The sequence below is a fragment of the Hyperolius riggenbachi genome, chromosome 8 (assembly GCF_040937935.1).
Source record: "Hyperolius riggenbachi isolate aHypRig1 chromosome 8, aHypRig1.pri, whole genome shotgun sequence".
Classification (NCBI taxonomy): domain Eukaryota; kingdom Metazoa; phylum Chordata; class Amphibia; order Anura; family Hyperoliidae; genus Hyperolius; species Hyperolius riggenbachi.
Genome location: NC_090653.1, coordinates 248,311,068 through 248,338,124, shown reverse-complemented (window position 1 = coordinate 248,338,124; position 27,057 = coordinate 248,311,068). Strand labels below are relative to the sequence as shown.

The window sequence follows — 27,057 nt, the reverse complement described above, 5'->3', positions numbered from 1 at the left end:
GCCTGTACTGCGCCTGCGCAAGCGGCGCTGTCAATCACCGCCATGTGGGCCCAGAGCTGACTGCGCAGGCACAGTACAGTCCGACCTGGAGGTCGCTCTGATGTCATCGCCGGGGACCGGGACGGAGCTGCGGCAAATGGCTGCGGGGAGAGCTGCGGCGAGGGACGTGCTGGGAGCTTGGGGCTGGAGGAAGCCCCCAGTAAGTAGCTCTTATTTTATTAGAATTTCCCTGATGACGCCTTTAAGTGTCCCTGCTTTTGATCTCAAAAAGTTGAGAGGTATGAATACCTCATCAGTAACCTCCTAACTCCAATGGGCGTGATCAAGGCGGCAGCCCCAGTACTGCCTAACGCCAATTGCTGTGATAGGCTGACAGGGAAGGAGCGTTAGTGGGAAAAAAAAGGGAAATTTAATAATAAAGTTAATAAAATAAAAATAATCTAACAATCCTGGGGGCGATCTGACCCTACCCACAGAGAGATCTGGTGGTGGGGAGAAAAGGGGGGGGGGGGGAGAGGATCACTTGTGCGCCGAGTTGGACGGCCCTGCAGCGAGGCCATAAAGCTGCAGTGGCCCAATTAGAAAAAATGGCCTGGTCACCAAGGGGGTTCAACACCACAGTCCTCAAGATGTTAAGCCACCAGCAAGGTGATATTTTCACACCCTTTCAATAAAATGCCTTTTGTACCACCAGCAAGGAAGAAAATACACAAAATAATTTTGATAATACTTTTTCACCTACTTTTGTTTACCCTTTCAATCGTAAAATGCTTAGTTATTTTAAAGAGAAGATGAAAATGATCTCATAGGTAGGAGATAACTCAGGAGTAAAAAATAATTGCATATGGGTCCTGGAGTATTTTCCCCTACTTTTTAGTATTTTCACAATTGCTGAAAAGTTATTTTAAACAGAAGATGAAAAATTATCTCCAAGGAGAAAACTTAGGAGATACAGTACAGTGAATTGAATAATGTCTAATTGGGCAATGTGATAGACCATCTTTATCCGGAAGATAAATGGCCCTGGTCTTCCATTATATAACAAGAGAAAAAATAGGTGGCAGGGCATAAACAGCTGTCAGATGCTGAGAGGTGGTAGTTCTGAGCATCTTATGGTAGTGTACATTCAGATTTAAAGAGAATCTGAAGCGATTATAAAACTCGCTTCTTATCTTATATTCAGCAGGGGCATGTGTGCCCCTGCTAAACCGCCGCTATCGCGCCACGCAATGGGGGTCCCTTACCCCCCCCCCCCCCAAATCCCCTCAGTCCTTGCCGGGGATCTCTTCCGCATTGAGGCAGGGCTAACTGCTGCAGCCCTGCCTCACGCGCGTCTGTCAGCGCGTATCTCCGCCTCTCTCAGTCTTCCATCACTGAGAGGGGCGGGGGAGAGGCGGCGATGCGCCGCTGATAGACGCGCTGTGAGGCAGGGCTGCAGCCGTTAGCCCTGCCTCCAGGAGGAGCAAAATCCACGACCAAGTCGGTTGTAGATTTTGCAGGGGGGGGAATTGGGGGGTAAGGGACCCCCGTTGTGCGGCGGTTTAGCAGGGGCACACATGCCCCTGCTGAATATAAGAGAAGAAGCGAGTTTTTTACTCGCTTCAGCTGATGTTATGAATCACTATAGGGTTAGCAAAATGTCCTTTAAAACCTAAGACTAGGCAGAAACAAAAAGCTAATTTATGAATGTTTATTTGTTGTTGACACCGTTGTTTAGAATCTGTTTTGCAAAGTTCTAAATAATAATTTATTTTAAAGAGAATATTTTAAAGAAAATTAAAAGGGAGGCCCTGTGGGGTTACTTACCTCGGGAGGGGGAAGCTTCTGGATCCGATTGAAGCCACCCCCTTCCTCCTGTGCAGCACAGATCCAACGCTGGGACCCCGGGTGGCAACATTTACCTTTGGGATCCAGCGCAGGTGCAGTACCATCTTCCCCCTTGAGCTCCGGCGGAAATAGCCAAGCCCGATTGGGTCCGCTCCACTGCGCAGGCATGTCGAGGGGGACAATGGTATGGACCTGCGCTAGATCCCAAAGGTAAGTATTGTCGCATGCAGCAGGCGCTATTTGGAGGGGTAACCATTGCTGGATCAGGGCTACAGAGGAGGATGGGGGGAGCATCATTAGGATCCAGAGGCTCAGAGGTAAGTACCCCCAAGGGGCTCTTTGTTTATTATAGATCCTCTTTAAAGGGGCACTATGGCAAAAAAAAAAATGTTTTAAATACTGTATGTGCAAACATACACAAATAAGAAGTACATTTTTTACAGAGTAAAATGAGCCGTCAATTACTTTTGTCCTATGTTGCTGTCATTTACAGTAGAACAAGAGTTGCTTTCTTAAAACAGAAAGAATGTGATAATTCAGGTTGGAGTGAGCTTGAGATGTCTCCCAGTGCATCACTGCTGAATATATGCAAATTAACCATTGTTACCCTTAGAAGCTAAACACACCTCCAGAACCGCTGGAATGCAATGATGTGTCATCTTGGTAATTTGTACAGAGCCAGAATAATCCAACATGCATACAGACTGTTTCGGATTGTTTGATCCTCATCAGTGCATGGTATGGATTAATTTGGCTCTATGGAGTAGGGCTTGTAACACCGAGAGGTACAGACTAACCAGCAAGCTCATGGTGAACCAGAACTCGTTTAGAGTAGGTAATAGAAATCTGACAGAAGTGACAGGTTTTGGACTAGTCCATATCTTCATGGGGGATTTTCAGGGATTGATTTATTTTCAAAAGCACTTAGTGAATGGCAGTTGCGCTGTCCAGCTGCCAAAAAACTGTAGCGAGCAGGGAAGCTGGCCAGCATCATTGTTTAAATCCTTTTTAGGGAATATCTTTATAAAGAATAAAAGCCTTGCTGAGAATCCCCTATGAAGAGATGGATTAGTCCAAAACCTCTCGCTTCTGTCAGATTTCTACTACCTACCGTAAGTGAGAGCAACATAGGAGAAAAGTAATTTATGGCTAATTTTACTCTGGAAAAAAAACGTACTTCTTATTTGTCTATGTTTGCACATATTTTAAATTTTAAAATTTTTCGCCATAGTGCCCCTTTAAGTACCACAGAAGTAAAAAAAAAAAAAAACATAGTAAATTAAGCCCATGGTGGGATAGATGATCTGCTGATGGCACTCTGCATGTCATTGTCTTTGGGGCCCCTCTCGTTCCCAACCTTTTTAATATTCTAACTGGCCCTTCAGTTGCATATTCTCCCAGAAGCACCTGTGGTCATGCATAAGTGCTTTTGAACTGGCCATGCGTGTGTTCCAAACTGTGCATGCCAGTCACTTGACAGGCACCCTATTGGGCCAAAGTGTGGGGATCATGTCCTAAACAGCTCCAGAATGCTATTGGGCTCAGGAGCGGCCACTAAACAAGGGAGAGCGCGTAAGTTAGAAGTGCACAGCCCGTAGCGTGCGCTGAGGATTTTTACCCGCACAGCTCAGTGAATCAAGACCTTAAAGTGAACATAAAAAAAAAAAAAAAGAGAGAGTTTCACTTACCTGGGGCTTCTACCAGCCCCCTGCAGCCACCCTGTGCCCGTGCCATCACAGAATGATCCTCTGGTCCCCCGCAGTGACTAAGTTTCAATTTCAGTGACAGAGCAAGTCGCCTGCCACTGCACCTGTGCAGCCCTGGCTGCACGCATCCTTGAATACGCTACCGCCGCTGGGACCGTCCTGCACATGCGTAGTATGAGAAATCGACATGCGCAGCCACCAAAATCGAAACTTAGTCAATGCAGGGGACCGGAGGATCATTCCGTGACGGCATGAGCACAGGGCGGCTGGTAGCCCCAGGTAAGTGAAACGCTTTTATTTAGGTTTACTTTAGGTTCTCTTTAAAGGATTCCAGAGGTGAAAAAAGTTGGAGAAACGGGGGGAGCGGGGACATTTAAGGGGAGCTGTCTTGATGGCCACCACTTACCCCGTTCTCCACTAACACCCCTCTTTCTTACCTAACGAACCCCTGCAGCTACTTTCAGGTCGCCGGGAGTCGACTCGCCATCACTGCGCAGACGTTGGCCGGCACCCAACAGTTTTCTGCGCATGTGAAAGCCGTCAATCGTGACCTGGAAGAAGCTGCAGGGGGTCTTTAGGTGAGAAAGAGAGGTGACAGTGGAGAACTTTTCCCAAACCTTTTTTGGCCCTGGTATCCTTTAAGGTTTTCATCTCCCCACTTCCGACCCAATTATCTAAAATCTGCACTATACATTACAGACTTCTCATATTATAAAGCAAGTGGGTGGTTCCTTGTGAGCCAGAACTTAGCAACTGCATTCAGAGATCAGTGTTATGATTGTCAAAATGCAATGGCCTGAAAACTCCCATCCCCAGCCTGAAACAGATTCAAGGTCTGCTTATTGGCTGCATACACAGTCCCTTCTGCAAGGCATTTGAATGAAGAACAGAACAATGATCACATGACCAGATCGATTATCCATACAAGTATATGGCTGCTTTATTACAACTGAAATGTGTTGCAATAGATTAGGGAACCCAACAAGGTACATAAATACGTTCTTCTTCCCTGGACTCCTGAAAGTTCACCGTTTAATACTGAGATGTGCTTTATTCAAAATAATTTTGACTTGGAACTAAGCCCAGCCTTATCACTGACCTGAAGGTTAATTAACCTGTACAACAGGCCAGATTTTTTTTTTTACCCGCCTGTGGCGACTGAGAGGTTAAGAACCCCTTCCTGTATCAACATTCCTTTGAAATGACGCTAGAGGAGCTTAGGATCACTTTCTGCTGCAAAAATATGCGATAAAATTCATCATAGCATATTGGACACCTCCCAAAAGACAATGAGGTATCCGGTCTACCACTCTTCCTCTTCACAAAGCCTCCCTTCTCCTGCAGCTTGTCCCTTGATATGAAGGTCAGAGGTGGCCTCACAGCTTTCTCCAAGGAGACTGCAGGCTTCCAAGAGGAAGTAGGCCGAGCGCCAAGGGCAGTTTAACCCCTCAGCAAGGATCTTATAATCTTGTCCCTTTGACCGGTCAAGCAGATAAACAGCCACGCTCAGCTCCTGAGGTGACGCATTTTTCAAATGATCACTTCCTGGACTTGAAGGTGACGTTTCCATCTGGACAGAATGGAAAAAACGCGGGAGGGGGGGGACCAAAAACAAAAAGTAAACAGAAGCAGTGGCAAGAGACCTTGCATGTTTCCTTAAAGCGATTTAGTGTTCAAAAAAACAGGAAGAAAGTGAGGATATCAACATTCTGGGGAGAGACAGAAGAGATCAGGGTTGCAAAACGCACCTTCCTACAGGAAGAAGGGCAAATTCCTTTCAGTCCCTGAAGGGGATGGTGTGACGTGTCGCAGAGGCAGACAGAGTGACACGCTGGTCCGACTGTTATTCGTGGTTTTAAATATTTTTTTTCATGGGGGAAATCAAAGGATAAGGCTGAAGCAGGTTGTTGACAGAAATATAAGGCATTTTGTTGTTGTTTGACTGCTGTTTATTTCAAAGCGTCAAGAGCTGCGCTGACTTGTTTAAAGACGTCGTCTACGGATCCCTCTGCGTGAATCTGTGGAAGAGATAAAATAAATATACGTGAATAGCCTGGATGGCTCTGTCTCCCGTCCAGCTTTCCTGAACTTTTATATCTTGGCCACAATCGCTGTACTGACATTTCATTCTGTGCTAATTTAACATACATACAGTGCTACCCATAATTATTCATACCTCTGGCAAATTTTGACTTAGTTACTTTTATTCAACCAGCAAGTAATTTTTTGACGGAAAAGGACGTAGGTGTCTCCCAAAAGATGATAAGACTATGTACAAGAGGCATTATTGTGGAGAAAAAAAAACATTTCTCAGCTTTTATTGACATTTCAGCAAAAAGTGTCCAGTTCAAAATTATTCATACCCTTCACAAACTGTCACAGTCTGTGGGAAAATCCAAAGTTCTATACCATTCCAAATATTTCAAGCTGTTCTAAAGCATCTCAATTACCCTGATTAATTGGGAACAGCTGTTTTAATCAACTCAACAGGTGAAAAACAGCAGCTCTCTGCAGTTGGTTTGTGGACAGTCATGGCTAAGACAAAGGAGCTCAGTGAGGACCTGCGGCTGGGCATTGTGGCTGCTCACAAGTCAGGGAAGGGCTACAAGGCCATTTCTAAATGTTTTCGAGTTCCAGTGGCTACAGTGCATAGTATTATTAAAAAATACATGATTTTCCGCACTGTGGAAAATCTCAGAGGACATGGTCGGAGGCCAAAAGTGAGGATAGTGAGAGAGGTGAAAAAGATGGTGGTGGCAACCTAATGCTTTGAGGGCATTTTTCAGCCAATGGACCAGGGAACCTAATCACAGAAACCGGCACCATGAAAAAGAGCAATACATGAGGATTCTCAACAACATCAAGCAGTCTGCAGAGAAACTCGGCCTTGGGCACCAGTGGATATTTCAGCATGACAATGACACAAAACACACAGCAAAAGTGGTGAAGGAATGGTTAGCAGACAACATTAATGTTTTGGAGTGGCCCAGCCAGAGTCCTGACTTGAATCCAACTGAGAATCTGTGGAGGGAGCTATAGATCAGGATAATAGCAAGAAGACCCTCCAACCTGAAAGATTTTGAGCTCATTGCTAAAGAGGAATGGGCAAAAATACCTGTGGAGACATGCAAAAAGCTGGTCTGCAGTTATAGGAAGCATTTGATTGCTGTAATAGCCAATAAAAGCTTTTCTATTGATTATTGAGAAGGGTATGAATAATTTTGGACTGGACACTTTTTGCTGAAATGTAAATAAGCTGAGAAATGTTTTTTCTCCACAATAATGCCTCTTGTACATTATCTTATCTTTTGGGAGACACTGATGTCATTTCCTGTCAAAAAAAAAAAATGACTTGCTGGTTGAATAAAAGTAACGAAGTCAAAATTTGCCAGGGGTATGAATAATTATGGGCAGCACTGTATATTGCATTTCGATTAATAATGTATATACCGGTAGTTTTACTCTAATGGTTTGCTCCATGGAAACATCGTCCCCTTTCACACTGGTGTGGTGGGTCATTTTACCGCACCTCACCGCTATGCTAATGAAAGCCTATGGGTGCTTTCATACAGCATGAGGTGAGGTGCGCCAGAAGTTGCCGATCTACCGCGAAAGCATACGGTTCCCACCCGACCTCTGCAGTAGACCGGAAGTCAAGTAAGTGTATGGTGACACAGGGTTTGCCAAAATGTTGGCGTAGCGACGCACATGCGCGGAAGCATATTTTTACAATACGCTTCCACGCACTTCCTTATCTCCAAAACAGGCACTGACCGTAAGCGAGCGTCACTTCCTGTTTGGATCCCGACCAGAAGGGGATTACCGCATACTAACGCAGTAATCCCTGAAGACTTGTTTTTGGAGGTATGACCCGGTGTGGTACCACAACACTGCCGTCAATATAAATAAAAAATAATGAAATATTGATAAAAAATAAACATCCTGGGACTGATCATAGCCCACCAACAGAGAGCTCTGTTGGTGGGCAGAAAAGGGGGGGGGGAAATCACTTGAATACTGAGTTGTACGGCCCTGCAGCGAGGCCTTAAAGCTGCAGTGGCCTATTGTGTGAAAAATGGCCTTGTCCTTAGGGAGGTTTAAGCCCGTGGACCTTAAGTGGTTAATGAACTGTTCTGATTGGTTGTCAGCCCCTTTGCTCCACTTTCTGCACAAAGCCTTCTCGCTTATCCTCACCTTTCGTACAATGCCTCTTCCTTCATAAAGAGCAATGACAGGCTCTGTGGCTTTGTAATAGGTGTCCAATCTCTTCTTAATAGTCTCCTCATTGTCATCTACACGGCCGCTGGTCTCACCACGTTTCAACAACCGTTTTACCATTGTGTCTGAACCGGCATCGATGTACAGCAGCAAGGTTGGTGGAGCAATCTGCAGTGACAGACAATAGGTTATGATGGAGAAGGCAGAAATGTACAGTATCTGACAAAAGAGAAGTTCCTAACAGCACAATATTCCCAAGCATTTAGAACTTATAATGTAGTGGAGGAGGAGACTCTTAACACATTGATTGTGAAGGATTTTTTAAATTGTTCCTGTACAGAAATGCTGGCGTGGTGAGAATTTGTGCGCAGTGACAAGCCGAGACATGTACTATTACATAACACTGGCAGGAGTCACAATGACTGGTTCCTTGACCTCCACTATTGTATGGCTAACTAGGATCTGCACTAAGCACTACTGGTATCCATAGTGGCCAAAACAATAACATAACCTCAGTGCCCCTTCAGAAGGGGGATCAGTGAATAATGGTGCACAGCGCCTATGCATATAAATGGCGCCGCATTAAAAAGATACGCTTATCGCTATTTATCGTTAGTACTGCATAATAATGGCGCACAGGGAAAAAAGAAGAAAAACGGCACACACTAACGTTATTTATCAATAGTGGCACACACTAACGTTATTTATCAATAGTGGCACACAGTAACGTTATTTATCAATAGCACCCTACATAAGCCAAACTGCAGACGTTATTTAACTGCAAAACGGTGAATGGATTTAATGTAACACTGTCAAGGTTAGGGTTAGGCACCACTGGGGGGTCTTAGGGTTAGGCACCATCACAGGGGTCTTAGAATTAGGCACCACCAGGGGGGTGGTTAGGGTTAGGCACCACCAGGGGGGTGGTTAGGGTTAGGCACCACCAGGGGGGTCTTAGGGTTAGGGATAGGTACAGGGAGGGTTCTGTGTGAGAGTAGGGTTAGGTATAGTTACAGTACAATATACACCACCAGGGGGGTGGTTAGGGTTAGGCACCACCAGGGGGGTGGTTAGGGTTAGGCACCACCAGGGGGGGTTTATAGGTTAGGGATAGGTACAGAGAGGGTTCTGTGTGTTAACGCTAAATAACGATAAGGCTTTAACGCTAAATAACAATAAGGCTTTAACGTTAAATAGCGATAAGCAGCAAACGGATTAGCGGCAACACTGTGCGCCATTATTCACAGGCGCCTTTTTCAGATGGACGCCCATCAGGGGGGTCTTAGGGTTAGGCACCACCAGGGGGGTCTTAGGGTTAGGCACCAACGGGGGGGGGGGGTCTTAGAGTTAGGCACCATCAGGGGGGTCTTAGGGTTAGGCACCACCAGGGGGGTCTTAGGGTTAGGCACCACCCGGGGGGGGGTCTTAGGGTTAGGCACAACCAGGGGGGTCTTAGGGTTTGTCTCCTCCAGGGGGGTCTTAGGGTTAGGCACCACCAGGGAGGTCTTAGGATTAGGCACCACCAGGGGGGTGGTTAGGGTTAGGCACCACCAGGGGGGGTTTAGGGGATAGGGATAGGTACAGAGAGGGTTCTTTGTGTTAACGCTAAATAACGATAAGGCTTTAACGCTAAATAACAATAAGGCTTTAACGTTAAATAGCGATAAGCGGCAAACGGATTAGCGGCAACACCGTGCGCCATTATTCGCAGGCGCCATTTTCAGATGGATCTGTGCTGTGGAAGAATAACACTGCTTATGGCCTAATCCTCAGGCCGTTAAGGACATGTGCACAACTACTCAGCCAATCAGAGGCCTCAGCCAGAGAAACTGTGTACTGTGAGGGTCAAATTTGCAGATTGTATGTGGCTACTGTGTTTGAGTATCTGTTTCTTTGTAAAGGTACCTATAGGCTATTAGACTTTTCAGTAGGTTAGACCAGGGCTGTGGAGTCTGAGTTTGAGTCGGAGTCGACGCAATTTTTGGGTACTTGGAAGTTGAAGTCGGAGTCGGTGGTTTCATAAACTTGGAGTCTGAGTCAGATGTTTTTTTTACCGACTGCACAGCCCTGAATTAGACATTAGTTTCAATATAAACCTCAAATGTAATGCAAATCTATTGAAACTGTAAAATAATATTAAGGCCTCTTTCACAGTGGGGCGGTGCGTTTGATGCGATGTTAAGGTCGCATAACGTGCCCCTAATGCCCCATTGAAAGACTAACTTGGACTTTATAGTACATTCTTTGGCCCTGCGTTTGGTGAGCAGTTTTCGGCGCATAGTGATGGAACGAAAACGGCGCATGCGTTACATAAAAAAAAAAAAAAAAAACATTACTGAGCATGTGCAACACACACAACACAGCAGATTTATTGCTAAACGCACAGCATGCAGCACCTTCTAAATATTGCTACACGTTACACACAACGCAACGTGTGCACTGTGAATGTCACACAGACTTAATATTGCTGTGCGTTAGTCCATGTTAAAACATTTTTTAACGTTGCGCAGTGAAAGAGGCCTAAGAGTATATAGACCAGTAATATTTGTTCTTTCAAGAATTAAATCTATCGAACCTATATCAAAAAACCATGTCATTTCAAATGAAAGTATAATACGTTTTATCGAGGACATGTCCCAAAGGCAGATTAAAAATTTAAAAACAAGCAAAAGTATCCCCTGGATCTGAATGGAAGTCGGTAGGCTGACTGATACAGTAATACAGACTCCAATGATAAATGACATGTGGTATATAATGTCCATTGACATAGTTAGAAACAACAGAAAAAAAAGATTGCTCAGTTAATAAGAAAGTATGGCACACAAATATCATCAAAACTGGTGTAAAAAAGGACTGCGTGCAAAAAAGGTGCTTATAAATGTGCATACAAAACTAGTACAAGAGAACAAGCATGATATGTTGACTGCAACAGGTAATGACAGTTGCAGAGGAAAGTGCATGAGTGTAAATGCACTTACCCTTGGGCTAAGATCAGTAGCTTTAGCCGCCATTGAAGCAGCTGCCTCGGCAAACCTCGTATGGCTGGCCTCCACGCACAGGCTATCAATCTTAGCCCATGGGAAAGCGAATTTATTTACACTCATGCACTTGTCTCTGCAACTGTCATTACCTGGTGCAGTTTTTTCAACATATGATGTTTGTTCTTTTGTACTAGTTGTTTTGTATGCATGCTTATTAGCACCTTTTTTGCACTCAGCACTTTTTTTTTTTTACACCAGATTTCAGCTTTTATGCAATTGGGCTTGAGTCACAAAAGCGTGATAACTCAGTTATCACGTGTAAAGACAAGACAAGACAAATAACATTTATATCGCGCTTTTCTCCTAGCGGACTCAAAGCGCCAGAGCTGCAGCCACTAGGGCGCGCTCTATAGGCAGTAGCAGTGTTAGGGAGACTTGCCAAAGGTCTCCTACTGAATAGGTGCTGGCTTACTGAACAGGCAGAGCAGAGATTCGAACCCTGGTCTCCTGTGTCAGAGGCAGAGCCCTTAGCCATTACACCATCCACCATACAGTACATAAAGCGACGCGCGTTAAACTTTGCACGCGCCGTATTACATTAACTCACATGTTAAGGTAAGCACATGTATACTGTAATAATTCATGATCTACATTCCGTTCACGTGATCTGCAGTGACTGCACGTGATAGTGTTACTTAGCACGTGATAGTGTTACTTAGCATGTGATAGTGATACTTAGCACATGATATCACGTGCAAAGAGGCTTATCACTGTTGTGCTAAGTGTTATCACGCTTTAGTGAATAGTGCCCATTGTGTGTCACACTGTCTCACTGACTGAGCAATCATTTTTTTCGAATGTTTCTGCCTATGCGCTTTATGAAGTACAACCGAACGGACATTATGTACCACATGTAATTTATCACTGGATTCTCTATAAGTGTCAGTCTATCGATTTATGTCAGTCTATCGATTTACATTCAGATTCTTTTACTGTTTCTTAAATGTTTAATCTGTCTTTAGGATATGTCCTTAAAGGACCACTATAGCGGAAAATTGTAAATGTTAAAATATATGAAAAACACGTAAATAAGAAGTACATTTCACTGGCTGATAAACTGGCTGATAAACTGTCAGCACCACAGGCCCCTTTTACACTGTTGCAGTGCAATTGCTATATGATCACATTGCAACGGTCCTGACAATGTGGATACAAAGAAGGTCCGCACTGATCTGTTAGGCTTCTTTATTATTGGCCATATCCAAGATAAAATACCATCACATCTCAAGCGGACATGTTCCGGACTCGCTCAGTCCTTAATCATAGCCTGACAATGTGCTGTGGTGCGGCCAAATCACCGAGACATACTTTCCATTAAAAGAATATCTCACTTCCGGGGAAAATGCACAAGTCGCTCAGTAACGTCTTATAGGGCGCATTTTAATTGGGTGGCCGCATCCATTTTGGAAACAGAAGCATGTGCTTCAGAACCAGCGTATTGATCTCAATAGGCTGCAAATCTGCATCCGAAATCGTGTGCAGAAAACGGTCGTCATTAACAGCTAGCGGAAATGGGCCTATAGGGCTGTCACTGCTCCTGAAACAGGATGCAGTGTTTTCGTGTGATGCAACGCGTGGCAATGCACGCAGTGTTAAAGTGGCCTTAAGTGCTGATTAGCCCCTGGAACAGTACAGTTCAACCTCTGCGATATATGGTTTCCGTGGGAACAAAATCTGCCATTTTGTAAAATGTTACGCTCCTCCCTATTGTTGATGCTCTTTTCTCACCTTCTTCTCAAACTCCTCGCCCTGCTTGACCTCGCGGGGGTAGCCGTCAATGAGGTATCCTTTGGAGGTGTCGGCTTTGGCGACCATGGCGTCTCTGAGCATGTCCAGCACGGTGTCCTGGGTAAGGAAGGAAGACACACTTGTGACGACGTGTTTTCAGTGTTGTGTACGGATTGTGTTTACTGAGCAGAGGACACAGAGTCACCTTTCATACATCACGCTGGGAGACAGCGCAGTCTAAACCTCCCAATTACGGAAACAATTGTTCTCGGGTCAGGCCACGGACTTTGTTTATAAAATCAGAATGGCTTTTAATTAAAATGGGGAAACCACGGCCATCTTTCAGGTCTAAGGAAACCTGCAGAGAAAGATACATGGAGGCTGCCAATGTTGATCTCCTAAGAATTCCTAGTTTCCTGGTTGTGAAGCTGATCCGGTACCTTTTGTACTTTGTGGAATGTAGTAAATAACAGGAATGGCTTAGGTGCACGTTTATTGGCATATAAAACAAGAAAACAAACACATTCACTCAGTAAGGATAGTATATATGGATGCACAAACTCAGCATTGGATATAGTGTATACGGGTAGATCAGAGACGCCAATCAAAATAAAATATAAAATATATAGTATAACAGTATACATATTTTAAAATAATAAAAACAACGGGAAGTAAAACTTACCTCCACCATAGAAGAGTCAGCAAGATACTGTTATCAAAAATGTGTTTATGTACTCTAAAAGTTGCAAGGAGTTTCGTGAGTCACACCCCACTTCCTCAGGCACACCCCACTTCTATGGGGCGGGGGGGGGGGAGGGTTACGTTAGATAGCTATATATATATATATATATATATATATATATATATATATATATATATATATAATATATATATATATATATATATATATATATATATATAGCTATCTATCTATCTATCTGATTGGTAATTCTGTTCTACCAGTATACACTATATCAAGTCCACCATTGGTGGAGGCGTCTAACCCCTTTCTTCTTCCCCCATCTACAGAGAGCGGCATCTCAACTCCTTGAGGTGATGGGTTTATGTTCCCCTCTTGTCTGAAAACACACTTGTGAGTATAAAATGTATATACTTTTCTGAATACTTCCCTTGGCTTCAAAATACTACACCAGAGAAGGCTCTCAATCTTTTTCTTTATATCTCCATCAGCATTGGATACGACAGTAAAATACATTTTTTATACATTACTGGTAAAAGAGTAATTTTGCTAGCACAAACCAGATTACATGACTCAGCCTATCTCCTCCCATTGGAGAGAGAGATCAACTCTCTGCAGCCAGCACTGGAGCTCAACTGGGGCTAAGCCTATGAGAGCTGATCACCATGATTGGCTGGCTGGTGGGAGGGAGGGAGGGGGAAAAATATTGAACAAAATAGTAAAATGTATTAAAAAAAAAAAAATATTAAAAAAAAAAAACAAATATTTATTAAAAAAAAATAAAACACTGGAGGAGCGATCAGACCCCACCACCAGAGACCCCACCAACAGAGAGCTCTGTTGGTGGGGGGAAAGGGGGGGGGGTCACTAGTGTGCTGTGTTGTGCAGCCCTGCAGCTTGGCCTTAAAGCTGAAGTGGCCTTTTTTGAAGAAAATAGCCTGGTCTTTAGGGGGGGTGGGGGGTTAAGCACTGTGGTCCTAAAGTGGTTAAGGCAGAAACAGTAGGGGAAGTTGATATTTTCAAGTTTCTACTCATTCAATACAGTTTTCCAGCAGTCAATACATAGTATAGAATTGAAATGATATCTGTTGTATTCCATGGTTTAGTAGCATCAGACATTAATTAGGATAAATGAGGACTGTTGTGGTTTCTAAAGGTTAATAGAGTTTCAGAAGTTCCTGATGCAAACTTGAACTGAAAATAAAATGATGAAATAAACACTAGTATCTATCCTCCCATTTCTAAATATGACTTTTAGAATCCCTCAAATTTATTTTGTTTAAAAAGTAAAAAAGAAGGTTTAAGGTTTTATTTTTTTAGTTGAAAGACAGCCTTTTGCCTGATACACACCATGCAATTTCCCGCCAGATCCAAACGATAAATTCCGATAGGTCTGATCAGTTTTGTGATGAAGTAATCGGAAAATCGATTCAAAACCTGATCGGACCTGTCAGAAATTATCAATTCGACCCGTCGATCACACGGGAAATTGCATGGTGTACAGCTGAATGCTCACCTCGCGACGAAGGACGATGGATCCATTGACATCTCCCTGACGATGAGCGCTCCCCGATCCATCTTCCGGGATGCAGGTATGCGCGACATCACGTGATGGCACACGACAAGCGTGGACGAGAGTTCAAGCGATTGCGGTACTTTGCACGGGAGTCATTGGGGATCTTAAAGATCCAATCCCCCGTGATGGTCATGATTGCGTGCCTGTACTCACATCATGAGATCGCGGAAACCACCGCTTGTCGCTTAGAAAAATCAACAGTTGACGGGAAAATAGTTACAAAAATTGTGAGGTGGGTACGGGCCTCACCAGGCATTACACAGTTTAGAGCTACGATCTAGGAACTATTGACCTTTTTTTAATCTATTCTATGTACTCAGAAGCTATTCTCTTCCAGGAAAGAGTTTTATGGCTGTAATTCCTTATCACAGAGATACTGTCATGAATGTTTAACTCTTTCAGGGAGAAAAAAAAAATGAACACAGCCTAGTTATATGTAGGCATGGAAATGTACACACATTTTTATCTCATCATGTAACATTGGCAGTGTGTGGGACTAAAGAGTACCTGAACTGTAGACTATGTGATACGGACATCCATGTTTATTGCATTCCCTCCAGTATTAAGAGAAGGAGGTAAGGATTTTTGCAATGTTCACAGAGGCATGATACAAGACTGATTTGAACTGCTTTTTCCCAGTGACTGGTACAGTATTTAATAGCCCCAGCCTACTGGGATTCATTAAACTACATTAAATTGTCTTCCTATTTTAACATTTAATTTGCTTTGACAATCTTTCTTTGTGGAGAGAATCCCATAAAAGGAGGGAATATCTTTAGATGAGTTTCCTGATAATTTAAGTATGTTCATGTCATGAAGGGAACATTTGGTTCTTTTCGAGGCACGAGATTGATAATAGTTTGTTATCTTGAAAAAGGTCATTCAATTGCAGTTCAAACAGTTCTGTTTGAGGATATGGTATCGGGGCGTATTTTAGGGGACATTACTGTATCTTCCACAAACAAGGCAAAGTAATTTATCTCCTCAAAACACTACAGATCACATCTAGTGCAGGGAGGGAAATGATCTGACTCTGAGCCCAAACTGAAGAGAGTTCAGATAACACTTAAAGAGGAACGGTCGCGAAAATCTTAAAATTTAAAACACGTACAAAAGAAGAAGTATATTGAGCCATAAGAGTAAAATGAGCCATACGTGACTTTTCTCCTATGTTGCTGTCACTTACAGTAAGTGGTAGAAATCTGACATTACCGACAGGTTTTGGGTTAGTCCATCTCTCTATAGGGGATTCTCAGCATGGCCTTTATTTTTTATAAAGACATTCCCTGAAAATGATTAATGCAAAGATGCTGGCCAGCCTCCCTGCTCGCTGCAAACTATTTTGGCAGTTGGACGAAGTAACTGCCATTCACTAAGTGCTTTTAAAAAATAAAGAAAACCCTGAGAAACCTCCATGAGAAGATGGGCTAGTCCAAAATCTGTCGGTAATGTCAGATTTCTACCACTTAGGCCCGGTTCACATTAGCTTTTTACGGAACCGAACATACGGATCAGGCCAGCTGGATCCGGTGAAAACGGTCCGTTTTACAGCCAGTGTGCTGTAAAACATCAGTTTTCATTGGTTCCTATATGCTGCAAAACCTTCTGTTTCCGTTCCGCTGAGCGAAACGGTCTGGAAAATTGGGTCCTGCAGCATTTTTTCGTCCGCTCAGCAGAACGGACCACAGAACCGTACGGCCGGTTCCGTTGGCAAATGCTAATGTGAACCGGGCCTTACTGCAAGTGACAGCAACATAGGAGAACAGTAATTTATGGCTCATTTTACTCTGGAAGAAACGTTCTTATTTGTAAATGTTTACATGTATTTAAAATTTTAAGATTTGTGCGACAGAGGTCTAAAGTAATGGAAAACATCCAGATACTTACCTGGGGCTTCTACCGGCCCCCTGCAGCCGCCCTTTGTCTAAGTGTTCCTCCAGGCCCCCACAGTGCTCTACTTTCGGTTCCAGCGACTCAGCGAGTCGATGGTCACTGCGCCTGCATGCCTCTGGCCACGCGTGTCCTGGATCGCCTTCCCTATGCCGGGAGCGTCCTGTGCATGTGCAGTAAAGAATTTCTGGTAGGGAGCGCAATTGAGGATGCGCACAGCCAAGGCCGCTCAGGTACAGGCTCAGTGACGACGTGGGCACAGTGCGGCTGCAGGGGGCCGGTAAAAGCCCCAGGTAAGTTTAACTGGCTTTTTCCAATTACTTTAGGTTCCTTTTAAAAAGGATTACAGCCTAGCATTTTTGATTCATTATTTTTGAAGTACAATAGGGTAGGAACACTAGGCAGAATCGCATATCTCTTTCCACTGTGTGCTATGGGGAAAACTCATGCGATTCTGCCTAGTGTGTTCCTTCCGACCTCGGATCTTCTACAGACTCAGATCTCCATAGCTACAGAAATCTTTTTAATCAACAATAGTGAACCATCGCCATCTACTGGTAATTTGTACACAATACAGCTCCCTCCAAGAAAATAAAATTCCTGAGCGGTTTTATAAAAGCAGAAGCCGAAAGAGTTGCTGCCTAAATTTTCACCCTGAAACAACTTACAAGTGGTCTGCTTTTTTGTAATTATCATTTAGTCACAATCTACAGTGCAATTATTCTGGTGGCCGCAACATTAATGTTTAATGTATTCATAAACTCTGGTGCATAAAGAAAAATGAGTGGTGGGATAATCAGGGTGGCCATTAGATTGCCCTCTTTGGTAACATCTTTCACAAGAAATCTGAAATCCCACAGAAGACCACCTCCAGCCAAAGAAAGGTCTGAATGGCAATACATATATGTAGTCTAAGCACTGTGTGCAGTTACATCTGGTACATCTTAGTGGATAGAACAGACTCACATTTATATCTGTAAGTAGTACTTGCTTATTCTTCCTGAAGCTGAAGCTTTGCTAAAGCATTGTGCCCACCTCTTCAGCCTGGTTAACTTCCCTGCCCCTCCCTCCCCTGCTGTCTGCCTGCCTGGATCAAATTACTTCCCTTTTCACAGTGTGTAGGAGAGAATAGAGACAGGAGAACAGCTGCAGCCATCTTATCATGTCTGTTTGTGCTTCTTATTTTAGATGTCAGTGTCTGTTTAGATTAGCTCACATGGACATAAGGGGTGGAGTTATGACATTAATCCTCCAGCATCCTTTGCACCTATGGTTTGGAAAGAAAAAAAAAGCCAGGGCCCAATTTCACACTGCGCGTGGGGATTTCAAGACCATATATAAAATCACCCACTTTATCATGGGTGATTTTATATATCTTGCCAACTTATTAGGTTTAAAGCAAACTGTAATTTATAATTTAGCTACTCTTTAAAAAAAAATACACTCTGTAGCATTATTTCAGAATCAAATATCTTCACCATAAATTGTGACCGGAACATAATCTAAGTTTTGTGATAAGCAGTAAGAATAGCCAAACAAAATTTGTGGTTTTTATCTACAGTAGCACTTAAACTGGAATTGGTAAAACTGAGAAATAAATGTTTCTTCTATTTTTTTTCTTTGTTTTCCCATTAAAATTCATAGAAAACAAAATTGTTCGAGGGAAAAAAATTGGCATACAATGAAAGCCTAGTTTGTCTTGAAAAAAAACAATATATATTTAATTTCTGTGTCGTAAGTAGGGATGAAGTTATTTCTGATTAAATAGGGACATAGCTAAACTGTCAAAACTGCTCTGGTGCATAAGTGGGAAAAAAGGTCTGGATGCGAAGTGGTTAAATATTGGCAGGTTTTGAAGAGATTCTGCTCCTTATCCAGGTGTTGTCATCCCTTTTACACTGCCTAAGAGTCTGGGGCAGACAAAGCGCACCCTAGCCTGACGCGTGGAAATCCGTGCTATTGAACATGAATGATGAAGAGGCTCCTGATCTGCTACTTTGAAGCTTATTTATTCCACATCAGAGGAAAAGCTTGTTTCATTGGTTTAGAAGCTCTTTTTTAGCTGAGTGTTGCAGAGGACTCAGAAACCATTGATGCATGGAGAAGGACTTTATAAAGGGAAATAAATATTTGCAGTCTGTCAGCCAGCTTTTAAAATGTAATTCAACATAGGTGTGCTTTAGCGGTGCCCTGATCAAGAATGCCATATACCTGCTTTATTGACTATAGACCCATTTTTTTATACTAGCATGTCATAATCTGTATACCGTATGCAGTCTAAGCTGTTACTCTGTGCTGATACTGACAGTAAACTAGTTGCAGTGTGTTTTTATTGCTGCTTTAAACATATGCATCAAAAATGTCTCCACTGCTTCTGAAATGTTCAGCCTCCTCTCTCTTGTAAATTGCCTCTGTGCACAGTAAACTATCTGCAGTGTGTTGTCATCTCTGCTCCACCCACATTTCTCAAATGCCTCCACTGCTTCTGAAATATTCCTTCACTTCTCCCTTTTAATTTGTCTCAGTTAACTACATATCCCTGTGCAGATCATTAGCAGGCATTGAGCATAGAGATGTACAGCTAGTGGTTAGTCATTTGTTATGGCAAAGAACAGGAATGATAAGGCAGCATTTGAAAACCCTGCTACAACCAGTAATACAATTGTAAGGCATAACTGATTGAAGCCTCAAGAGAGTCTGAAGCGAGAATAAATCTCGCTTCAGACCTCATAGATAGCAGGGGCATGTGTGCCCCTGCTAAAACGCCGCTATCCCGCAGCTTAACGGGGGTCCCTTCACCCTCAAATCCCCCTCCGTACATCGCGGATTCACTTCCGCATTGGGGCAGGGCTAGCCGCCTCAGCCCTGCCTCCCGCGCGTCTATCAGGCGCGTACCTCCGCCTCTCCCCCGCCCCTCTCAGTCTTCCTTCACTGAGAGAGGCGGGGGAGAGGCGGCGATGCGCGTCTGATAGACTCGCTGAGAGGCAGGGCTGCAGCCGTTAGCCCTGCCTCCAGGAAGAGCAAAATTTACGACCAATTTGGTCGTTGATTTTGCGGGGGGGGGGGGGGGGGTTGGGGGTGAAGGGACCTCCGTTTAGCCGCGGGATAGCGGCGGTTTAGCAGGGACACACATGCCCCTGCTAACTATGAGCTCTGAAGCGAGATTTATTCTCGCTTCAGTGTCTCTTTAAAAGGCATTTAACCACGGTACACCATCCCTTTAAATGTTGTATCTGTGGAGCAGGGCCGGATTTACCATAAGGCACCCTAGGCACGTGCCTACAGGCGCCTGATTGGCCAAGGGGCGGGTTTAAAGTATGTCCCTTTAAGATGGGAAGAGAAAAAGTAAACACTTAAGCCAGCGCCGCCAGCCTCTTTTTTGTGTCGGATCCGGCGGACGCGTGCTCGGCGGCGGCCTCAACTACAGTGAGAAGCGGCGGCGGCCGGCTACTGACATACTCAGTCAGTCCTTACGTGATGCCGCTCTCCCCGCCCATCGGCCGCCGTAGTCATGCCTGCACGCAGCGCTGCAACTTGACGACAGCTGCTGCGTGCATATGCGGCGGGGGGGGCGGCGCGATTGTCTCTGCAGCCCGCTGGAGATCTCAGGGCGGCTCTGACTTACCAGAGGACGGCCGGGTGCTTATGCGGCGAAATTATCCTGCCTGCGCCTGTGTGATCATCGGGGACAGAGAGGAGGACGAGTTGTCCTGGTGCAGCCCAGCCACTCAGCCAGGTAAGAAGAAGCTCCGACCCGCCGACCCCTGGCTGTCCATTAAGTTAGCTGATGTGATGTGTTGAAGTGACAGGCGGGGAGGGGGCGGAGGCAACAGTAGGACACGGGAGATAGCCCTGGCTGGCTGCACTGTCTGCATAGTTACAGCTCCGCCGGGTCTTCAAGCTGTCCTGCTGTGTGGCATTGTGTGTGTTTGTGGGGGGGGGGGGGTCGGGTCAGGTCGGGTCTTGAAGCTGTCTCCTGTGTGGCATAGTGTGTGTGTGTGGGGGGGGAGGGTCGGGTCTTGAAGCTGTCCTATGTGGTATAGTGTGTGTGTGTGTGTGGGGGGGGGGGGGGGTCGGGTCAGGTCGGGTCGGGTCTTGAAGCTGTCTCCTGTGTGGCATAGTGTGTGTGTGTGGGGGGGGAGGGTCGGGTCTTGAAGCTGTCCTATGTGGTATAGTGTGTGTGTGTGTGTGTGGGGGGGGGGGGGGGTCGGGTCAGGTCGGGTCGGGTCTTGAAGCTGTCTCCTGTGTGGCATAGTGTGTGTGTGTGGGGGGGGAGGGTCGGGTCTTGAAGCTGTCCTGTGTGGTATAGTGTGTGTGTGTGTGTGTGGGGGGGGGGGGTCGGGTCAGGTCGGGTCTTGAAGCTGTATTGTGCGGCATAGTGTGTCTGTGTGTGGGGGGGGTCGGGTCTTGAAGCTGTCCTGTGCTGTGTGGCATAGTGTGTGTGTGTGTGTGTGGGGGGGGGGGGGGGGGGGGGAGGGTCGGGTCTTGAAGCTGTCCTGTGTGGTATAGTGTGTGTGTGTGTGTGGGGGGGGGGGGGGGGGTCGGGTCAGGTCGGGTCTTGAAGCTGTATTGTGCGGCATAGTGTGTCTGTGTGTGGGGGGGGGTCGGGTCTTGAAGCTGTCCTGTGCTGTGTGGCATAGTGTGTGTGTGTGTGTGTGGGGGGGGGGGGGGGGGGGTCGGGTCGGGTCTTGAAGCTGTCCTGTGTGGTATAGTGTGTGTGTGTGTGTGTGTGGGGGGAGGGTCGGGTCAGGTCGGGTCTTGAAGCTGTATTGTGTGGCATAGTGACATAAAGCTCCGCTCTGCTCCCCTCTCCTGTCCTGTTCACAGCCAGCCAGCATGTTTATTGAAGTGACAGGCGGGGAGGGGGGCAGAGGAAACAGCCGTATGGGAAAGCCTTGTCCTGTATAGGCTACAGCTCCGCCCCCTGTGTGTGTATGCTATGGGGGCTTGAGGGGCACGCTGGCTGTATCTGATCTTTCCCATATGACCTGTGACACAAGGGAGAAGGGGTCAGGCCAGGGGCACCCACATCTGCAGTGCAGAGTTTGCTGACAGTGCGATGGATTCCCTGCTGCTTCGGTTCCAGCCTGTTAGAGACATGTCACCTGGCTGCGAGAAACTTCAGCTCAAGATGCTGTGAACGGTACTTTCCCTTCGTGTAAAGTTAGCTAGCTCATTGAATGGAGTAGGGGGAGTGGTGGTTTTGTTTTTTTATGTGTGTGTATGAGAAATGGGATGGGGGGGGGGGGGGTGTTTTCTGTGTGTATATGATCTGTGTATGTGAGTCTGTACGTCTGTGAGTGTGTGTGATTGTGTGTGTGTGAGTTTAATCTGTGAGTGTGTGTGATTGGGTGAGTGTAAGGGCCTGTTTCCACTACAAAAGTGATGCGAATGCGGCTACCTAGCCGCATCGCATCACTTCCGCATCTCCTGATGCGGAAGTGAATTGAGATGGGACGCTGCTGCAGGCGGATGCGGCCGTACGAGAATCTGCAGAATGCTGCAGATTCTCGGATCGCTCCACACCGCTCCGCACAATATGCACGCAGTGGAAACTCTTCCATTGCCGTGCATGTGTTTTTAGCACACCTGCGTAGTCGCATCGCACCGCTCCTAGTGGAAACGGGCCCTAATCTGTGTGTGTGTGTGTGTGTGTGTGTGTGATCTCTGAGTGTTAATGTGTGTGTGTGGTGTACGCAATGAAAGGGCACCTGAAAATGTGGGTGCCCAGGCAAGCTGATTGTAGAATATCGGTAGATTTACCAATATTTTACTATTAAAGAGTAAAGAAGGAAATGAAAGAAGTATAATATCGGTATGAAATACCAATATTTTACTATAGCTCAACCTACTCCTACTCTCGCACAGAACCATCCACCTGACACCTAACCCTAACATCCCACACTGCACAGACACCTTACTGACATAACTCTATACACCCATTCTGCACAAACACCCTACCTAACCGCCCCCTTCTTGCACGAACACCCTTCCTGATGCTTAACTGCCCTGTCCCCTCCACACAAACACCCTACCTGACGCCTAACCTTAACCGTGCCCCCACCACCAATCGCCACAGAAAAAGAAAAACATGATTTTTCATGTGCTGCCATAGACCTATTGTAATAGTGGTACTGAGGAGTAATTTGATCACCCAATGAATATCGGGTACTGGACCGATAGGCTGCTTTTTATCACTCTGCTGCTTTTTCAATGCCTTGCATAATTTTGTTTTGTAACAAAAGGGGGTGTGACTTGGGGTGTGGCCTGTGCCTAGGGGCGGGGTTTAGGGCGCCAGATCCTGTGTGCCTATAGGCTCCTCAGCTCTAAATCCGGCCCTGCTGTGGAGTGTTCCCACACGGTAAACGTTTCTATATACATTTCCCACAGTGATAAAACCTATGCTGCCTATACGTTGAGGAAACATGCAAATCTTTCTCAAACTTAATGGAGCAAGACAAGCAATGGAAAGAATTTATGAAGCATCTCTGCCTTAGATTACAATGTCAAGTTAAAGACAGTTCAGTTTGTACAGTGTGTAACGGGATAAGGAACCCTTTGTGGAGTTTATTGTTGCCTGCAGAGCCCTGTAACCTCTGTAGAGATTTGTGGCCACAATATGAACACTGGTAGTCTGGGGGACAGGAAATGGGGGACATTCTGCTGCAGCTGCCAGGGCAGAGCACACCTTGGGCTTGATTCACTAAGACAAATAGCATGCCTTATCCAAGTCAACACGCCTTATCAGAGTATAATAGCGAGCGCTATAAACTTATACCTGCTAATTGGCAATGATGAGAGCTCCGCTCGTCCTGCCCTGAGCCCCTTTGTAGCACTCGCTATGCTACTCTGATAAGGTGTGTTATCTCTGATAAGGTATGCTATTGGTCTTGGTAATCAAGCCCCATGTAAGCAAGTGCACCTACTTTTACTTTTTGCTATTGCTGCACCTTGAAAAATAAATCCTTAGTGATGCCCGACATGTTGGTTTAAAATGCATCTCTTTGTAGGGGGGGGTACCGGGGGAGGGGCTTCCCTCTTCTTAGGTAAGGATCTATTTTTCTTATTTTATTTTGCCTTGGGTTTGCATTAAGCCTAAAACTCATGCTAGAGGAAACTAGGCTGAAGCAGCCGTTCAGCGCAGACTCAGATGAGAATCTTACATGCCTATATGTCCCCTAGACATCATTTAGCAATTCGGCATGCCAGATCTCTAGGCAACACCCACTGACATGTAACACATCAGCAGACTGTAGTGGCGCACTGCCTGCTGGAAACTGCTGTAGTTGCTCCGCCCCCTCGATTGAACAGTACACTCTTCTCGGCTATAGCTGTGAAGCATGTCTGTACAGCACTTGCTACAAGCAGTGTCACCCTAACCATTACTGCACATTGTAGAAACATGCACGTTATCATTGTAACCCCTGTGGTGCCAACAAGATAATGGGCAGCGCTCCACCAGAGGTAATAACGGTACAATTGCTCTGTATCTGGCCCAATGTTTTATGTGCAGCAACCCGAGTAGGAGGCAAGCCAGGCTGGTAGAAATCCTCTTAGTGCTTTAATTCACATTGAGAGCAGTGCAGTAGTACCAACCCACTCAGCAGAAAAAGCCGATTGGGTCTGTGCTATTGCACAGGTGGCTCCCGCATGCGCAGTAGTTTAAAAAAAAAAATAATAAGAGTGGGTCTGAGCTAGTCCACATGCATGAGCTGTCGACATGCTCTTTTTGGGAAGTCCCAGCACTGCAATGGGCCTGCGGAGGAGGATGGGGGAACCTCTTTAGGTGGATCTAGAGCCTTCCCTCTCCCGGGGTGAGTACCCCGTAGGGGCACTTTTTCCCCATCAGGTACACTTTAAGTTTTTTCAGATAACCAATTTCCAGTCAAGACCCAACTAGCATTGATGGTGAACAGACCACAACACATGCATCACACACACCCCATATTCTTCAGTGAGAGAACTTACCAAAGGCACTAACTCTCCTCTCTCCATGATGGCGGACAAGGTCTTCCCCCTCTCAGATCCAGAAGACACCTCTGCTCTCAGCAGGTCTCCGGTAGACAGGTGGGTGTAGCCATATTTCTGTACGATCTTCTCACACTGGGTGCCCTTACCAGAGCCTGGACCTCCTGTAACAGTCAGACACCGAAACATTGAAGGAAGGCATAGAAGGACCTGGACATCATTGGCAACATTTACAGAGGACATCTAGGGCTGGAAAGCAGAAAGGACTCCCCAAATCTTGCCAACACTTGCAATAATTTGCCCTGATCATTAGAATGAAGAGAATATTGCTTAAAACTTTCTCAGATAGCAGTTGTGGGATTGCGGTCATGTATTTCTATAACAAATCCAGATTTACTACAATATGAGTGTGCTTGACAGCTATTGCATAAGCACAATTTTACTAACTACAATGACACAGGCAAATCTTGCTAATTTCTCAGCTCATGCTGCTCGACTTTACTGTATATTGTCCTCCAACCATGAAGAAACTTGGTCAATTAGATCCTATATCTGGCATTGAAAAATGGAGGAACCTAGAGATTCGCTCCTCAGAATTGGTCCGTACTCTACCCACACCAGTCAGCAAGCAAGCAAACACTTCAGGCTCTTGAACCTGAAAGTCAAGCTGAGGCACTCACTGGTTCTATCTTTAGGCAAGGGGTGTCAAACTCAAATACAAAGTTGTGCACTGGGACCTAGTCACGGGCCAACCTCAATGTCTACTGGCCTCCTCCCTCCCTTATAAAAGTTCCCAGGTGTCTAGTGGTTCTCCCTCCCCTATACATTTCCCTGGTGTATAGAGGCCCCACCCTCCCATATACAGTTCCCTTGTGTTTAGAGCTTTAGCTCTTCCTCCCCCATATGGCTTCCCTGGTGGTCTACAGTGGGCCATAATGCAAAGTGGGGAAACCACTTGAGGGCCAAATTTAATGGCTCTGAGGGCCAGATTTGGCCCGCCGGCCGGATTTTGACATGTATGCTTTAGGACCTATATGCTTTAGTCTCGTGTCTCCAGGGAGCAACACATACGCAAACAAGGGAATCCATGCTGATCCCACAAATGACAGTATGACCATCGCTTGCCTTGTTTGTGCCTATATCTGGTAAGGCTCCCATATACTGTACAATTTCATCATATAAAATAAATGATTAAAGGATAGATGAACTGACACATGGCATGATGAGATAAACATGTCTATGTAAAAAACCCTACATAGAACTAGGCTGTGTTCCTTTTCTTTTAATTACTTGTAAGTGTTAAGTAACCAGGTCTGTAAATGACACGTTCTCTCCAGGTATTTGAATTAGAGTTTGTAATGTTATGTTTACCAATAACTAATTACAGACCATAATGCTTTTGCATGAAAGAAAAACCCTTCCAAGTGTAGGGGGTGGGGGCATAACTAGAGAGAAGCAGCCTCTGTGATTGCATGGGGGCCCAGAGCTGTGGGGGCCCCCCCAACAACTAACCTCCCCTTCCTCCAATACAGGGGACTATACTGCAAATCAGGTGTTCTTGTGGCTACACTTGTTATGGGTGTAAAGATCTTGACGGCCTCACTTGTTTTATGACCCTTGTAAGAAGGGCCCTCAGGCCATGAAGGGCACCGAGGGAAGGGGTGTGAACATGGAGGGGGGGGGGGGCATTGTAGTTATGCCACTGGTTGGGGGGCAGATAGTTCATGAATGGAGCTGTAAAACATCAAAAATTGTTGTCGTTCAGTTCTGAGGCAAATTCTGTACAGACATGGCGTTGGCCTACAGGCTAGTGATGGGTTCTGCGGTTATGGAAGGGGAGGAGGGCTGATGGCGAGGCACACGATGGAGAGGTGGAGTAAGGATGAGAACAATAGGCTCAGCCTGCTGTGGCAGTGGAGAGCGGACATAGATCTTATTATTACTCACCGACCACAAAGATGATTTTGCTGTTCTTAAGTTTGTCTGTTGGAAGAAAACAAAAGGCACATCAATAAAGTCCTGTAAAATAACGATGTAACTCCCACAAAAGCATAAAGTACTACACAAGACAAAATTAAAGCATACTCTCCAAATATGGGCGTCATCTGAATGAAAAGTAACCCATTATCAGGATTGCTGCAGCAATGTAAAGCAGAATGGACAGTGTAGTACTAGTACTGACATTAGGTGCACTGGCAGCAGCAGACCAATAGACAAGCAGAATGGACCCCTTGTGTTCCTATGGACCTGTTCACACATGTCCATCTCCATTTTTGTTGATTTCATTTCTGCAACGCACAAACTTGAACAGCATTATTTTTTCAAAGAAGGGATATATTGCCATAGTACGGCCCGCATCTGCTTCTGAGTGTAGCCGGTGTGGTGGGCACTGCTGCAGACCCC

General features: G+C 45.4%; 1 protein-coding gene across 9 annotated transcripts in view; it reads right to left on the bottom strand.

Moving 5' to 3' along the window:
- Positions 1–4,448: 4,448 nt before the first annotated feature.
- AK1 (adenylate kinase 1) overlaps positions 4,449–27,057 on the bottom strand; it is a 190,756-nt gene continuing 168,147 nt past the window's right edge. For all 9 annotated transcript variants that reach the window (XM_068248544.1, XM_068248543.1, XM_068248545.1 and 6 more), the window contains 5 exons: positions 26,602–26,637; positions 24,655–24,818; positions 12,521–12,637; positions 7,728–7,919; positions 4,449–5,551 (listed from right to left, as the gene is read on the bottom strand). In XM_068248544.1, coding sequence (XP_068104645.1) covers positions 5,483–5,551; positions 7,728–7,919; positions 12,521–12,637; positions 24,655–24,818; positions 26,602–26,637 — 578 coding nt within the window. In that variant the 3' untranslated portion in view covers positions 4,449–5,482. The remainder of the gene's footprint in view (positions 5,552–7,727; positions 7,920–12,520; positions 12,638–24,654; positions 24,819–26,601; positions 26,638–27,057) is intronic.